Genomic DNA, 17,191 nt, shown 5'->3' on the forward strand with positions numbered 1-17,191 from the left:
TTTCGTCTACCGCACCTTGCAGAAATTTCAAGGCGTTCTCCAGGTACTTGTCTGCACTGATAGGGCATCCGTTTAGCTGCAGCTGCAGTGTGAAATCCCGCAAGGCCCAGACAAAGTCTGGGAAGAATCGGCCAAATTCGGTGAAATTCTCCTCTTCTTGGCCATCCCCGGAGGGATATTTTGCTCTGATGGCTTTTGTCAGCTCAGTGACATAGCTGGGGCTTGCTAAGGAAAAGGACTGCAAGGTTATCGTTTGGCTTTGCAATCTGAACTTCTCCCAAGTCATGCATCGGCTGGAACGGTGTCTCTACCTGTGATTTCCTCACTGTGGGCACACAGTAGTGGTCTGGGCAAGGCTTTGGGGCTGAACCTGGCCCTAACCCCTCCTGGCATATCTTGCTTCACACATCAGGGCCCATTCCCATTCCTGCTTGCTTCCGGGGTTCCTAGATGCCCTTATTTAGCTGCCTGCCAGTGAAGCACACTTCAGGGAGTTCCCAACAGGAATTGCAGCTGAAGGTGAAACTACATGACCTTAACTGTGTAGCCCTGCCATTTAATGCAAGGTGTCCCACTCACACACAAACTGTCAATGCCGTGTGAGAGATACAGATCAGGATCCTGGGACAGGAGACGTTTAACCCTTTGCTCTCCCTGCAATCCCAGTCTTGACCAGGAGCCTCATACCTGCAATAAGCACTGCAAAATAAAGTGGGGCAAAGATCCAAGTCATTTCAATGGTGCCTTTTTGCCATGCAAATTGTGATATGCCATAGAATCGCTGAGCTGGGAGGGATCCCAAGGGTCATCTAGTCCAACCCCCTGCAATGCAGGAAACTCGGCTAAAGCATCCATGACAGATGCTTAAAAATATCCAAGGAAGGAAAGTCCACAACCTCGCGAGGGAGACCATTCCACTGTCGAACAGCTCTGACAGACAGAAAGTTCTTCCTGATGTTTAGTCGGAATCTCCTTTCTTGTAACCTGAATCCACTGGTTCGGGTCCTAGCTTCTGGAGCCGGAGAAAACAAGGTTGTCCCCTCTTCCGTGCGACAGCCCTTGAGAGATTTGAAGATGGCTATCGTATCTCCTCTCAGTCTCCTCTTTTCCAGGCTATACGCACCCAGATCCTGATCCAATCTGAATCAGGACCACAGCAGGGGTAACTGGTTAAAGTCCTTGGCTCCTCCATACTGAAGTCCTGTTCTGGATTGAGACACCAGGCAGGTGCTTGTGGTGTGTGTGGTTTTTTTGTGGAGAATGAGGACCCTATACTCAACTATCCAGTTGTGTTCATGGATGGTCTGACCTCATCTATTCATTCCGAAAGCACAAACCCAGGGATGGGTGGACATTTGGCCCTCCAGATGTGGCTGAGCAAACAACTCCCATCTTGGGGCTGATGGGAGTTGGAGTCCACCAACACCTGGAAGACCACAGGCTCCCCATCCCTGCTCTGCCCCAGTGACCTGCTCACCTGATCCTTGGCAGGCTGTCTGCCCCACCCCCATCAGCTACATGCCCTGCATGTTTCCTTGCCCCCCCCCTGCACTCCCCCAGCACTTTGTATTCCAAGGCAGACCTGGAAAGGGAAGGTTTGCTCCACTTGCGACTACTCCAAAAGCTTTCTCCCCCCAGGAAGTGCTGCCCTACACAGACATCCAGCTGCCACATGGTTCTGCCTTCCCAATCTTGCGGGGCTGGTTGGAACTGATGGTGCCCCCAAAAGGATACTGGAGCTTCTCCACGGCCGTTTCGTCAATGGTGCCCATGCTGTTATACACCAGGGTGCTGCTGAGAAGAATGGCCAGGGCAAAGATCCAGGAATCATTCTCCATGCCTCCCTGAAACAGATACAGGCATTTTATTTTTTTTAAGACTTATCATCGAAGCCTCTGATACCGAAATCCTGATACCCCATTCTCATCTGCAGCTTTTTCCTCAGGGACCCCCATGTGCAAAGCAGCTGCTTTGAGATTTGTGTTGTTGCATTTCCTCCGCTTTTTTTGCACTAGGCGAAGTCGTCTAAAATGAACGCAAACCGTGACTTGCTTGCAGTTGTTCAGACTGCGCTTGGAAGGCTTGTGGTGCTTAGCAGTTGTGCGCATTTCACAATTGTGGGCACGTGCCCCAGGAAGAACTAAAGCATGTTTATTTATTTTATATTACTGTGTATATCGTGCCACTCAATCCTGCACACAGCCCCCAAAGTGGGCTTGTATCAGAATTTGGTATTGGGCACAGGAATCAAGCACATTTTTACTTAAAATGTCGAAGCCAGCTGCTAGCCCCTAAGGCAAGAGTAAGCAACCTTTTCTCCTATGAAAAACTGCTGACCCACAGCAGTTGGGGGAAGGTGTCAAAAGGACACAGAGCTAGACCCCAAAGTGGATACAGTGGTACCTTGGTTTGCGTACATCTTGGTTTGCATACGTTTTGGATTACAAACATGTCAAACCCGGAAGTGCGTGTCCTGGTTTGCAACCTTTTTCTGGATTACAACCTGTGGATTTACAAACAATTTTTTGGGGAGGCCCCATTGGCAAAAGTGCTCCTTGGATTACAACCTGTTTTGGTTACAAACCGACCTCCAGAACGGATTATGGTTGTAAACCAAGGTACCACTGTATTGGCAAAAATTTCCAGCATGACAGGGTTACATAGTGCAATGGTTTTTAACCAGTGTGCCATAGCACCCTGGGGTGCCTTGAATGATGGTCAGGGTGCTGCGGGCAACACTGGCCTCTGTCCCGCATTCCTTCCCTCCCTCCTCTCGAGTCTCTGCCTCCCAAAGGCTTGCACATCAGCTTGTTGCAGCAGCCCTGGCTACAAGCTCCCCAGGCAAATGGTGCCTCTGGGACTGGCCATGGGGTCCTTCCCAGGCTCCTGTGGGGCAGTGTGAGGACAGGGGGCAACTCAGAGACCAGGGGCGGCAGCTGCCCAGAGGACTCCCAAGGAGACAGGAGAAGAGATAGGCTGAGGGAGGGTGTTCCCACAAGGGAGGGTGTTTGAAAAGGGGTGTGGGGCTGCCAGTTCTGCAGGCCAAGGGGTGACATAACTGGGCTCCTGAACCCCACTAGTGTGCCACAGAAATAATGTACTTGGTCAAGTGAGCTGTGGACTCAAAAAGGTTGAAAACCTCTGGCATAGACTTCCGGAGGCGGCGCGAAGGGTAATGGCTGCCCTTTCCTAACCGGGAAGGGAGCTCCGTTCGAGAACGGGTCGTCCGCTACGGCGAAGCGGAGACCCACATCGGAAAACTGCAGGCGGCAGAAGCCTGCAGTCTTGGGACCCGGCGGGCGCCAGGAGCTGCCCCCGAAACGTTGAAGGAACCCCGTAAGGGGCTCCGGATCGCGGAGGAGGCAGCGGCGCTGAGGGTCGTTCCGCAATCGGCGGAGAGAAGCCGCGAAGCTGTTGCCGGTGAGCGCTGACCTTTCTTCCTGGATTTGGCACTTTGAAGATAGCAACCCGTGAGTAATAAAGACTTTTAATCAATTCGAGACTAAAAAGCAACTGAATTTGGCTGAAAGCGGAGGACGAAAAGAAAAAGGAAGTCCGTCTTCCGCTGCCATTGAACTTCAAAGCAAAGAGCTGGAGGAGTGGAGGCTGTAAGTGAATCTTTTACTGATTGGATCTGAGCATTTACTGAACTGTATTTAAAGGCAGAAAAGGAGTTTAAGCATTGGATTTATGTGTTAGCATGGACTGTGAAATCTTCCTCTGCTGAAGTTACAATTTAAAGAAGGAAACCAGGGGCTGGAACTGGCTGGTAACAGTAGCAGTCAGTTTGCAGACTCAAGCATTTTGATACATAAACTGGAAAAATTTGAGAGGTTTGGACTTTGTTACTTTATAACATCAACTGAAGTACCAGCAAGCACTGTTTTGAGACATTGTGTTTTCATAACACCAACTCTGCTAAAAATTTAACATTTGAAGGCTTTTGGACATTAAATTTTATTATTTTTGGGTAATCCTTCCTGAAAGACATTTTAAGCTCCCCCTAGAGGTTTTTGGACTTAACAGCAGTGATATTGTTTTACTTTCTATTTCCCGGCCTGCCGGCTGAGTGCTGCCACCTGGGCCGTCTTTTTCTCATGGGAACAACTCAGCTTGACCTTGACTACCAGATAATCTTGGAATGAGTGGCGCAAAGAAAAAGGAGACTAAAGAAAAAGAACAAAGACCAAGAACGAGACAAACAACTTTAGCCTCAACTTTACAACAACGCAGATCGTCTGTGCCTATTTTGCACTCTGAGGAAGAAGTTGCCTCCTTGCCACAGGCAGGGGGAGGAGAGACAGAGGAATTACAATTGGAGGATATGGCCTCAGGATCAGCTGCTTCCATTTTAGAAAAAATCTATGAAAAATTGGAATCTTTGGATAAGAGAGTGGAATCTTTGGACAAAAAGGCTGATGAACAAACAGCGAAAATAGACCAGAACACAGAATGTCTAAATAGATTAACTGGGCAAGTGGCACAGAACGTTCAAACGATTGCAAAATTGGAGGAGGCTACAGGGGAGAACAGGAAATTGGCTGAAGACACTAGCCAAAGACTTGGAAAGTTAGAAAAAGAGGTGAGACCACTCAATAAACAAGTAGGGGAACATCAGACCTATCTTTCGATGATTGAATTGAAAAATAGGGAGACCAACTTAAGGATAAGATCTGTATCCGAAGTAGAAGAAGACAACCTGGCTGAGTTTTTGACCAAAATATTTTCCGAGCAGTGGAAACTTGAGGAAAAAGACTTTAAAATTACATCAGCTTTTAGACTTGGAAGATTGATAAGAAAAGACAAGCCCAGAGATTGCTTGATAACAGTGAGATCAAAGGAGGAAAGGGACAAGATTTTGGGCCTACATTACAGAAAATCACTGGACATTTTGGGTAAAAGAATTGAAATTTACAAGGATATTCCTAGACAGCTCTTGGATTTGAGATCTGAATATTTGGAACTAGCAAAACTACTGAGGAGCAACTCAATCATCTTTAGGTGGGACTTCCCTCAAGGACTATCTTTTACCTTTAGAGGGAGGAAGATTAAAATTAGAACATTGGAAGATAGAGATAAATTTCTGAACCAGTACGGAGAAGACCTTCATAAAGGACTTGGATCATTGCCGGAGCCTGGAGCACCAAAGGAACCAGCACCCTTGGATCCTGAAGACAAAGCACCACCCCCTGAAAAATAACCAGATTTATACAGGATGTCTCTGCAACTTCTGAGTTGGAACATAAATGGCTGCAACATTCCCGAAAAAAGGAAGAAAATCTTTCATATATTAAAAAAGGAACAATTGGACATTATTTGCTTGCAAGAAACACATGTGACTAGGCTCCACAGAAAAGTTTTGGTAAATAAAAGACTTGGCCAGGAATTTATATCTTCAGATAGAGTAAAGAAGAGAGGGGTGGTGATATATGTAAAGGAGAGCCTTTCACCTAAATTATTATTTAAAGATGAACATGGCAGAATTTTGGCAGTCGAAATACAACATCAAGGAGAAAAAATTATTCTATTAGGAATCTACGCACCAAATGAAGGGAAATCGGAATTTTATAAGAAGTTGCATGAGAGCATGCTGGAGTATCTGGACTTTGACAACATCATTATGATGGGAGATATGAACGGGATTGTATCAACTAACATGGATAAGTCGCAAAGTCAAAAAGTTACCAAAGATGGCAGACTACCAAAGACCTTTTTTGAAATGACAGACAATATGGACTGGATTGACATTTGGAGAACGAGAAACCCCTTGGGAAAGGAAGGAACATTCTTCTCTGAAGCCCATCTGACTTGGACAAGAATCGACCAAATATGGATTACTAGAGGTCTGGCACCTAAGGTCAGGAAAGTGGAAATCTGCCCAAAGACCTGCTCCGACCATAACGCTTTGAAAATGGATTTGACATTGTTCCCAACCGGTTCCTTTCGATGGAAGATGAATGACAACTTATTCAGAGATCAGGAGATTACTAAAAAGGCCCAAAAAGTTTTGAAGGACTATTTCGAAATAAATTTGAACACAACGGTGGAAAAAAGAACAATTTGGGACGCAAGTAAAGCTGTGATGAGAGGGTTCTTAATACAGCAGAATGCTATTAAGAAAAGGAAACAAAATGAAAAGAAAGACAAGATCTTGGAGAAAATAAAAGAATTAGAGAAGAAGTTAAGAGTAAATCCAAAGTCACAGCTGATTCTGAGAGAAATTAAACTTCACCAGGCACAATATTCTAAACTGATAAATCAGGAAATAGAATGGAAGATTAAATCAATGAAACAAAAAACGTTTGAATAGGCAAATAAATGTGGGAAACTGCTGGCTTGGCAGTTGAAGAAGAGACAAAAGTTGAATACAGTAACAAATTTAGAAATTGAAGGAAGAAATATTCAGAACCCCGTGGAAATTAGAAAATCCTTCCAGAAATATTTCAAGAAACTATATACTCAAGGGCCGCAAAATGAGGTTGAGATTGAACAATTTTTGAAGAAAAACAGTCTTAAAAAATTTACACAAGAAAATAGACTACTCCTGAATAGCCAAATAGCACGACAAGAAATTGAACATGCCATTCAGAACATGAAATTGGGCAAATCTCCAGGGCCAGATGGCTTGACCTCCAAGTATTATAAGACAATGAGTGACTATTTGATTCAACCTTTGATGGAGGTCGGCAATGAAATTCTGGAGGGAAAGAAGGCGCCGGAATCGTGGAAGGAAGCTTTTATCACGTTGATACCAAAATCAGAAACTGAAAAAACACAACTTAAGAACTACCGCCCGATCTCCCTATTAAATGTGGATTACAAAATATTTGCTGATGTTTTAGCAGGCAGACTTAAAAGAGTTTTAAATGAAGTAATTCATAAAGATCAGGCCGGCTTTCTCCCAGGTAGACACATGTTTGCAAACACAAGGAACATCATTGACATCTTGGAACTTTTGCAAACAGACATAAACACTAAAGCAGTGCTGATTTTTATAGACGCGGAGAAGGCCTTCGACAACATCTCTTGGAAATTCATGAAGGGAAATTTAAAAGAAATGGGAGCGGGGCGGGGTTTTGAAAATGGGATTGATGCAATATATTCAGAACAAAAAGCTAAATTGATAGTTAACAATGTGGTAACGGAAGAATTTAAAATTGAAAAAGGAACACGACAAGGCTGCCCGATTTCCCCTTTGTTATTTATTTTGGTCTTGGAGGTGCTCTTGAACTTGATCAGAGGTGACCGATTGGTGCAGGGGATTCAGGTCGGAGCGAAACAATATAAACTTAAAGCTTTTGCAGATGACTTAGTTTTGACACTGCAGGAGCCAGAATCTAGTACGAAAAGAGTATTACAACTGATACATGAATTTGGTCAGGTGGCGGGATTTAAGCTAAATAAACAAAAAACGAAGGTGTTAGGGAAAAATATGACAGATACAGAGTCAGAACGGTTTCAGAGAGAAACAGAATTATCATTGGTGAAAAAGGTAAAGTACCTAGGGGTTAACATAACAGCCAAAAATCTGAGTCTATTTAAGGATAATTATGAAAAATGTTGGTCTGAAATTAAGAGAGACTTGGATAGCTGGGCAAAACTGAAGCTTTCTTTGTTAGGCCGAATTGCTGCTATTAAGATGAATGTATTGCCAAAGATGTTGTTTCTGTTCCAAACATTGCAAATTGTGGACAAAACGGAGTGTTTCCGGAGGTGGCAGAGAGATATTTCCAAATTTGTCTGGCAGGGCAAAAAGCCCAGAATCAAGTTTAAGATACTAACAGATGCGAAGGAAAGAGGGGGCTTTGCCCTGCCAGACTTAAGGTTGTACTATGAAGCCGCAGCTTTCTGCTGGCTAAAAGATTGGCTACTTCTCGAAGACACTGATGTGTTAGACCTGGAAGGTTATAACAATGCTTTTGGTTGGCATGCATACCTGTGGTATGATAAGGCTAAGATCAATAAGGCCTTTAAGAACCATATTGTCAGAAAAGCAGTGTTTAATGTCTGGACAAAATATAAAGACTTACTGGAAAATAAAACTCCAAGGTGGCTCTCACCTTTGGAAGCTAAGGCCTGGAAAAGACCCAATATGGAAGCCTACTGGCCAAAATATTGGGAACTGTTAGAAAAAGATGGAGACAATTGGAAATTGCAGAGTATGGAGAAAATGAAGGATAAAGTGCGAGACTGGTTACACTACGCTCAGATTAAAGAAATTTTTAAAAGTGACAAGAAGTTAGGGTTCCAGGTGGAGAAATCGAAGTTGGAAACAGAATTGTTAGAACCTAAGACCAAGGTACTTTCAAGAATGTATAACTTGCTGCTGAAATGGAATACACAAGACGAAATGGTTAAGTCGGCTATGATAAAATGGGCACAGGACATTGGGCATAACATTATGTTTGAGGACTGGGAAAGGTTGTGGACCACTGGGTTGAACTTTACTGCATGTAATGCTTTGAAAGAAAATGTAATGAAAATGATATACAGATGGTACATGACCCCAGTTAAACTTGCCAAAATATACCATTTGTCTGACAATAAATGTTGGAAATGTAAAGAAAATGAAGGAACATTCTTTCACCTCTGGTGGACCTGCCCTAAAGTGAAGGCCTTCTGGGAAATGATATATAATGAGTTGAAAAAGGTATTTAAGTATACCTTCACCAAGAAACCAGAGGCCTTTCTTCTGGGCATTGTCGACCAGAAGGTGTTAAAGAAAGATAGAACATTTTTCATGTATGCAACAACAGCAGCAAGGATACTACTCGCTAAGAACTGGAAAACTCAAGATCTACCCACACTGGAAGAATGGCAGATGCAACTGATGGACTATATGCAACTGGCGGAGATGACTGGCAGAATCCGAGACCTGGGAGAAGAAAGGATTGAAGAAGATTGGAAGAAATTCAAGATTTATCTACAAAAACATTGTGATTTAGTGGAATGTTAAGAAGGATGCTTGGTTATAAATAATTGGCCATCACTAAAATAGATCAGAATTTGATGATAAGAGAGATTAAGAGAAACAAAATTTGTAGGAGAATTTTTTTTTATTATATTCAAATAAGTGGTTATAGATTTGGAAATAAGATGATAATTTGCTTGACAAAAATTTATTAACGATGCAAGTGGGAGCGGGAGACGTGAGGAAGTCTAAGGATGTTATGAAACTTTGTAAAAACAAAGCAACACTGTTTATTATTATTGTATTTCCTTTCTAAAAACTCCAATAAATATCTATTAAAAAAAAAAAGAAAACCTCTGGCATAGTGCTTTCTCTCTTCACAACATCCTGTCTCATTCTCTCTCTCACACACACACAAACACAGAGACATGGGTCCCATTTAGGTGGCCCAGAAAGTAAGAGCGGACCCTTTACCTTCCCATGTTTGGCTAGCAAGGAAGTAAGAAAGGGACCTTTCTCCTATGGGACGCAGAATGCTGAACTCACAGAAGTTTGGTTATTCTGCCCCCTTTACTGTCACCTGATAAATCTTCTTCTGCAGCAGCTTCTAATTTATCTGCTACACAGCATTTTCTGTTCTTAATCTTGGCTCTTTCAGGTGTTAATTCGATGTATTGACTGTCAAAATTATATATTTTTTACAGATTTGATCATATTTCTTGATTAATACTGATATCGTGTCCTTATTCATTTTGAAAACTCCCTTGATTGCCTCTGTTTTTATGCATTCATACATAAAACGTGCTGAAGGTTGAAATAATATCATATTGTGGGGTTTCATCAGTGTCCCATCCACTGACCACCTGCACCAAGACCCCTCTGGTTTCTACATTTTAATAAAGATTAGCCATAGGGTTTTAAAAGATTTTTTCCCTCCAGAATCTTACTTTTTCCTACTACAGTGGAACCTTGGAAGCTGAACACCTGTAAACTCAAAAGTTTCAGTTCCCGAATGATTGAAAACCGGAAGTGATTGTTCTGGTTTTTTAATGATTTTCGGAAGCCAAATGTCCGGTGTGGCGACCGCAGCTTCCGATTGGGTGCAGGATTCCATTTGACTTCCAGGTACAGCTGTTTCTGAGATACAAAGACATTCCCAAACGTGTGACACAGGGATGTCAGATAATTCACATAGATATCATCCCCCACTGCTGGCCACCAGCTCAACATATTTTGTCACTAGAACTTTTGAAAGTGCTAGTCCTCCACAGCCCGCCCCCCCCCCAGCTGCCATCTCCCCCAGCTCACCTTCTGCACATCACCCAACCCTTCTGTGTCCAGTAACACCAGTGTGAAGTCAGGCCTCTTGGGATAAGGGAGGCACCACATCCAGATTCCCTTGGTCTGCGCCTGCACTGTGGTACCCAGACAGAAACCTGAGGAAGGAGCAGACAAGCAAGAAAATGAGAGCTCCCAGGGCTTTGATCCTTTGCACAGTTCCTTGGGAGTTAGCCTCACTGAACCCAATGAGGCTCACGTCTGAGGATCAGACTGCAAGATCACTTTAATTCCTAGGCTATTTTGGCTTAAACCCAGAATACGTATCCCACAAGAAACAAAGTAGATATGTTGGGAAAGAAGCCAAGTGTGTGTAGCCCCATTTACTTATATTGATGCTCCTTATTACTCTCGCCTGTTGAAATTTAGATTGGAAGCTCCCCAGGGCAGGGACCTATTGGCGATTTTATTTGAAATACACCATGCACATTGATAAGTCTATATAAATATTCCATGGCAGCCATTACTCCTCTGTCTCTATGCTTCTCCCTAGGCTAGGCAGAAAACCCAGGGGCCCTGAAAGCCAGTTCCAGCTGTAGCAGACGTCATTGCTTTGCTCCAAACAGTGCTGGATTAAGGGTGGTCAAAGTGGTTCCCCTGCACAGGGCAATGAACCGAAGGGGTGCAAAATTGTGAAGCTCCATAATTGAGAAGATCTGTTTTGGGGCGCCAAATTTTAGCCTCGCTCAGGGAGGCCCAAATATTACCGAAGTCTGCCCCTGCTCCGAAGAGGCCTCATGAGAAGCTGCTAGACTCCAGCCCTTCCCTTGAGTAACGGGGAATATTCATGAAGCCAGTCACCTTTTCTCTTGCCGGCAAGCCTGTTCATGAGGTAGGACTTGCCAGTGCGGTACAACCCCGCAATGGCCACCACCACCACTGGCTGGCAGATCCCGGCAAGCACCTCTGCAGCCTCTCGGTTCACCACAAGCTTCCCATCCGGCATGTTCTCAATTAGGCAAACAGGAGCCTCCATGTGGACCCGCCCTGGGGCCATCGTGCAAAAGTCGATGGGTCTGCAAAAGGAAAACAGAGGAGCTCACAACACAGTGGAAACTCAAGTGTGTCTCTGCCTATTAGTGAGCCAGCATTTCCCAAACTTGGGTCTCCAGCTGTTTTGGGACTACAGTTCCCATCATCCCTGACCATTGGTCCTCCTAGCTAGGGATGATGGGATTTGTAGTCCAACAAGAGCTGGAAACCCTGGAGTGAGTGAATAAGTGAAACCTGACTTGGCAGGGCAAGACTTTAGGAACAGCACAGATCCCGTTGCCCAGATCACCATTCTCAGGATAGCTGTGACAAGTCTACATCTGTTCTAGAGGTTTGAGGTCCTTGGCATCAGATGCTGACACTGAAAGCCAAAGGTGGGGGGGGGGCGGTTTACTTGCTATGCAGGGGCGTCTTGCCTATAGAGGCTAGTGGCGCAAGGTGCCAGGGAAGAGGTGGAGGCTGGACACGGTGCCTCCTGGCATCAGCTCACTGCCCTCGCCCACCTTGCTGAAGCAGCACTGCACCTGGAGCCTCCGCCTCTTCCTCCTTGGAGGGATCTTCACACCAGGTGTCAGATTTACTTAAGACAGCCCTGTTGCTATGCACCATGCCCAGTAGTGTAAATACACTGGGTTGGCTAGAAGTTAAAACATTTCCTTATTTTTATGATAGCAGAAGAGACAGAAGAGAAAATGCCTATTTATTGAAGGTGAATGACTGCCACCTTTTATTTTATGGACTGACACTAAAAATAATTAACATTTTTTTCACATTGCTCATCTATTAGCGGGAGGGCTGTGTACTGTATATAATTACAACCTTTTAAACTGATTTTGTGAGGAAATTGATCCAATATGCAGTCTTTTTTTTTTAAGTACATAAGTCAAACATATCATTTTATTATTAATTTCCATATTAATACAATAAAATACACTCTTCCAATCTGATATATGTTACAAAATCAAACTAGAAAAAGGGAAGGAGTTTTAAGATCTTTATCAGAGGCATGTGCTGTCATAACACAGAAACATTTATTTATTTTTTAAAAAATGGAGTCCAAGTTTTCCTTCCAAAACAATTCTACAAGTGAATCAGATTTGCAGATTGGTAGCAGGAACCTTGCAAAGCTTACTCAGAAGTAAGGCCCACTGCTTTCAAGGAGGGAATACAAAGTGTGTTCAAGCTTGCAGCCTTCCAGTGCAATCCCCCCCCCCTCTCTATATGTATGTATTCAGAAGTAAGGACTGTATAGAATGCTTACACATTACTCCCATATACATTTACACGGAAATAAGTCCCGCTTAATAGAGTGGAGCCCATTTCAGGGTAGACACAGATGGTGCTATGATAGATTTACTGTATTATCTTGGGAGAGCAAAGTTCACTTTAAACCCTTTTCTAAAGAACTGCGCACTTCCGATTTCGCCCTTGCAAAGATTGGGGGGCAGGGGCGCGGAAAGGCTGACTTAACCCTTCCCCTGCCTGCCAGTTGCTTTCCCACAAAATCACCCCCGTCCACTTTCCCACCCTCCCCGGCCAAATTCCAGCGCCTTGACAGCAATGAACCGATCCGTTGCGTACCTTCTTCGCGGAAGGCTCGGATTACTCGCTCTGGATCTCTTTCTTGGAAAGCGCCCCTCTCTCTTCCTTTATTCTCTGCCTGGCGATTTCACCTCTGCAAAGATCCAGCGCTAGTCGCAGCAGCAGCAGCAGCAAGACAAGTGCAAGCAAAACCTCGAAGGAGATGGCGAGGAAATCGGGCTCGTTTCGCCCGAGCCCAATGGAAGGTGGCACCGGGCGGGCGGAGCAGAGGGCGAGGCTCATAAGTCAAGTCAGAAAAGCCCAGAGATTTCCTCGAGCAGAATTTCCTCCCCTTTTTTGCTAGAAGTCCCAAGTTCTGCCAATCCGAACCTGGTGCAAAGAAACATTAAAAAGGCAAGGCACTTTAGCATAAAAGAATGCCGAGCCCAGACATATATTTCGGAGTCTTTACTCCCCGCTCACTAGCGGAAGGTCTCCAGGCGTCTTCTTGCAAGTATATTTGTTGTTGTTTAGTCGTGTCTGACTCTTCGTGACCCCCTGGACCAGAGCACGCCAGGCACTCCTGTCTTCCACTGCCTCCCGCAGTTTGGTCAGACTCATGTTTGTGGCTTCGAGAACACTGTCCAACCATCTCGTCCTCTGTCGTCCCCTTCTCCTTGTGCCCTCCATCTTTCCTAACATCAGGGTCTTTTCCAGGGAGTATTGTCTTCTCTTCTCATGAGGTGGCCAAAGTATTGGAGCCTCACGTTAAAGTTGGCGATCAGTGCAATAGTTGTTACTTGGAGAGGTTCGAAAGGGTGTGTGAACCTCTCTGCCCCACTCCGCTTCTAAGACAGGGCTCGGCAACCCAGCGCCCCCCCCAAATGTTCATTCCCCCCACACACACACCTTACAGTTAGTTATCCTGGTTGGGACAGGCAGGAGTCCAGTAAAATCTGGATAGAGCCACGTTCAGAAATTATTTGAGCCCCCCAATAATCCACTTCTGGTTACAACTCCCAAGCTATTTCACCATTCTTCAGTTGTTCACCAGGGAGCAAAGTTCAGGCATTGCAAACCTGCCCTGCACGATTTTTATAATTTTTTTACTTTAGACCAGTGGTTCCCAACCTTTTTTTTTGGCCATGCCCCACCTAAGCATCTCTAGAATCCTGGTGCCCACCCCTCCGACATGGTATCTGAAGAAGTGTGCATGCACACGAAAGCTCATACCAAGAACTAACTTAGTTGGTCTTTAAGGTGCTACTGGAAGGAATTTTTTTTGTTTTGCCTCCGACATACAATTCGTATTATTCAAAAAGTGAACTCCTATTCACGTAGAGGAAGCCTAAAAGGCTGTTAATAACTCGTTCTCAAATTGCCCCCCTTAAAAATCAAATTGCCCTCTGTGTGGCGTGTGCCCCACGTCGGGAACCACGGCTTTAGACAAAGGGCGGGTGAGGGGAGACGTGCTAGAAGTTTGCAAAATTACGCATGGCATGGAGAAAGGAGATGGAGACAAGTTTTCACCCTCTCTCATAACCCCAGAACTCGTGGACATCCCAAGGAAGCTGAATGTTGGAAGATTCAGGAAGGATAAAAGGAAATGCTTCTTCGGGCAGCGCATAAACAAACTGTGGAACTCACTGCCACGGGAGGCAAGGACGGCCACCGATTTGGATATGGCTTTAAAGGAGGACGAGACCACGTAGAAGGGGGCCAAAGGCGGCAAAATGCTCCTGAATCCCAGCTGCCTGGAACTGTTCCATCTCCTGAGAACAGGATGCCGCATCCAGCCTCATGGGCGCCGCCAACAATGCGCCGCTTCCTGGCCAAGGGGGCGGGTTGGGCGGGAACGTGAGGTTGGCCTGTCTGGGTGGCGAGATAGCGCAGGACCGAAAGTGAAAGCAGGCATCCGGCTGCCTCTTTCCTTCCAAGGCGAGCGGTTCCAGGAAATCAGCGCTTCTCACGCCCGGCTCGACAAAGATTTCCCTGGCAACCGTGAAGACGAGGAAGAACCCTCCCGTCTCCAGACAAAAATAGGGACTTTTTTCCTGAATTCCCCTTGCAGCACTTTGATCCGAAACCGAATAAATTCCTCGTTAGTGTGCGTTGCCCCGGGAGTGGGGGTGGGCATCGAGTGGTTAGTTCGTTTTAATTCTATTTTCTTTTTTTTCCCCGCCACGGTGGGGGAAAGGCATTTGTGAGATTTTTCTGCCTCAGGGGCCAAATGAACTTGATTGGCCTTTGGTCTGAGTGGTGGAAAGGCACCATCTGCAGTCCCACTTCAAGCAGTGACATGTGCGCCGATGGGCTTTGAGCGTGTGTAAGAATAATTGAATGGGAGAGTTGGGGGCGCTGTGGGTTAAAGCACAGAGCCTAGGACGTGCCGATCAGAAGGTCGGCGGTTCAAATCCCCGCAACGGGGTGAGCTCCCATTGCTCGGTTCCTGCTCCTGCCAACCTAGCAGTTTGAAAGCACGTCAAAGTGCAAGTAGATAAATAGGTACCGCTCCGGCGGGAGGGTAAACGGCATTTCCTGGTTCTCCAGAAGCAGCTTAGTCATGCTGGCCACATGACCGGAAGCTGTACACCGGCTCCCTCGGCCTATAGAGCAAGATGAGCACCGCAACCCCAGAGTCGGTCACGACTGGACCTAATGATCAGGGCTCCCTTTAGCTTTTAAGGTAAAGTAAAGGTACCCCTGCCCGTACGGACCAGTCGTGTCCGACTCTAGGGTTGTGCGCCCATCTCACTTAAGAGGCCGGGGGCCAGCGCTGTCCGGAGACACTTCCGGGTCACATGGCCAGCGTGACGAAGCTGCTCTGGCGAGCCAGCACCAGCGCAGCACACGAAAATGCCTTTAGCTTTAGCTTTACATAAAATAAAAGGGGAGCTGTACGCCGGCTCCCTCGGCCTATAGAGTGAGATGAGTGCAGCAACCCCAGAGTTGGCCATAACTGGACCTAATGGTCAGGGGTCCCTTTACCTTTACTAGAGTTGGAGGGGACCCTGAGGGTTGTCTAGTTCAACACCCCCCCCCACAATGCAGGAATCTCAGCTAAAGCAGCCATGGCAGATGGGCATCCAAGCTCTCCTTAAAAACCTCCAAGGAAGGAGAGTCCAGAGGTCTGAGAAACAGTTCTGGAGATAGTTTGTGGGAAATGCCCAAATACCTGTTCTGAAAAGTGCATGTACCAGGCAATACTTTTATTAAGCTAGCCCAAATGTCACAAATTGGTATGTGAACTTGAGTTTTCCATAACTTTTGGTAATTGAGGGTGAACTTGGCTGACATACAGTGGTACCTTGGTTGGCGAACTTGATCCGTTCCGGAAGTCCGTTCTTAAACCAAAGCATTATTTAACCAAGGTGTGCTTTGCCATAGCAGTGGGGGTCTCAGTTTACAAATGGAACACACTCAACATGTTCTGCTTCCAAGGCAAAGTTCACAAACCAAAACACCTACTTCCATGTTTGCAGCATTCTTAATCCAAGTTGTTCATCAACTAAGCTGTTCTTATACCAAGGTACCACTGTATCTGGAATACCCGTCGACAGTGCCGTTTCCCCATAAAAATAGTTCAAAAACGGCATTTTGTTCAACTTTTCTGATGGGATTTTCAGTTTGAAATATGTCTCCCTTATCAGATATGGCGTCTGCAGGTTCCCCCCTCCCTGACTGGTGTTTTATTTGTGGGTGTATCCTGCAATGTGCTCTCTACACAGTAAGAGTGCATTAGTGACAGATATGTTCTGCTCTGCTTCCTAGTGCTGCTGCCTGGAGGAGCTATAGCGCAACAAAAGTGGGAGAAAAATAAACCACAGCACTGATTATATGTATTGCCAGATATATTACCACGTATGGCCAGTAATTGGTGCTTTCTGGTTTCAACACTTATTGTAGCTTTAAATCGTTATATATTTATCCGTATAGTGAGTGTATCCTCATACACGCAACTTATAATGAGGAACTGACGCAAGACGTCACTCTGTCTATATAATTAGGACCACGTATCATATAGATAAGGGGTTGTCCCTTGCTTTGTTATCTAATGAGAATTTGGACAACTGTCAGGCACCTGCCTAGTTTGACAAATTATCATGCCCGAGACATGAAATGTATATGGCTCAGCCACAAGGACCGCCTACGCCTTGAACCCTCCACGAACCTTGCTCTGTGCCCACAGGAGAGATAAGGTGCACACTTGCACCCACTCCCAGACCCCACTGGAGGAGGACAGCTGCTGATCTTCACACCACTTACAGCCTAGAAGAGTACAGTGGTACCTTGGGTTACATACGCTTCAGGTTACAGACTCCGCTAAGCCAGAAATATTACCTCGGGTTAAGAACTTTACCTCAGGATGTGAACAGAAATTGCGGCAGCGGGAGGCCCCATTAGCTAAAGTGGTGCTTCAGGTTAAAA

The 17,191-nt window shown here is 45.4% G+C and overlaps 2 protein-coding genes across 2 annotated transcripts in view; both read right to left on the reverse strand.

Moving 5' to 3' along the window:
• LOC309375874 (uncharacterized protein) overlaps positions 1 to 13,000 on the reverse strand; it is a 37,065-nt gene extending 24,065 nt beyond the window's left edge. Inside the window, exons 1-7 of the mRNA XM_081921792.1 lie at positions 12,824 to 13,000; positions 11,051 to 11,265; positions 10,220 to 10,347; positions 9,820 to 10,048; positions 9,386 to 9,399; positions 1,735 to 1,844; positions 16 to 215 (exon numbers count right to left, since the gene is read on the reverse strand). Coding sequence (XP_081777918.1) covers positions 16 to 215; positions 1,735 to 1,844; positions 9,386 to 9,399; positions 9,820 to 10,048; positions 10,220 to 10,347; positions 11,051 to 11,246 — 877 coding nt within the window. The 5' untranslated portion in view covers positions 11,247 to 11,265; positions 12,824 to 13,000. The remainder of the gene's footprint in view (positions 1 to 15; positions 216 to 1,734; positions 1,845 to 9,385; positions 9,400 to 9,819; positions 10,049 to 10,219; positions 10,348 to 11,050; positions 11,266 to 12,823) is intronic.
• Positions 1 to 13,742, reverse strand: part of LOC309376001 (guanylate-binding protein 3-like) — a 56,412-nt gene extending 42,670 nt beyond the window's left edge. Inside the window, exon 1 of the mRNA XM_081922127.1 lies at positions 13,678 to 13,742. The gene's annotated coding sequence lies outside the window, so the exon portion shown is untranslated. The remainder of the gene's footprint in view (positions 1 to 13,677) is intronic.
• Between the last annotated feature and the right edge of the window lie 3,449 nt (positions 13,743 to 17,191).

This window comes from Podarcis melisellensis (genome assembly GCF_964234715.1).
Source record: "Podarcis melisellensis genome assembly, chromosome: 8".
In the NCBI taxonomy this organism is placed as follows: domain Eukaryota; kingdom Metazoa; phylum Chordata; class Lepidosauria; order Squamata; family Lacertidae; genus Podarcis; species Podarcis melisellensis.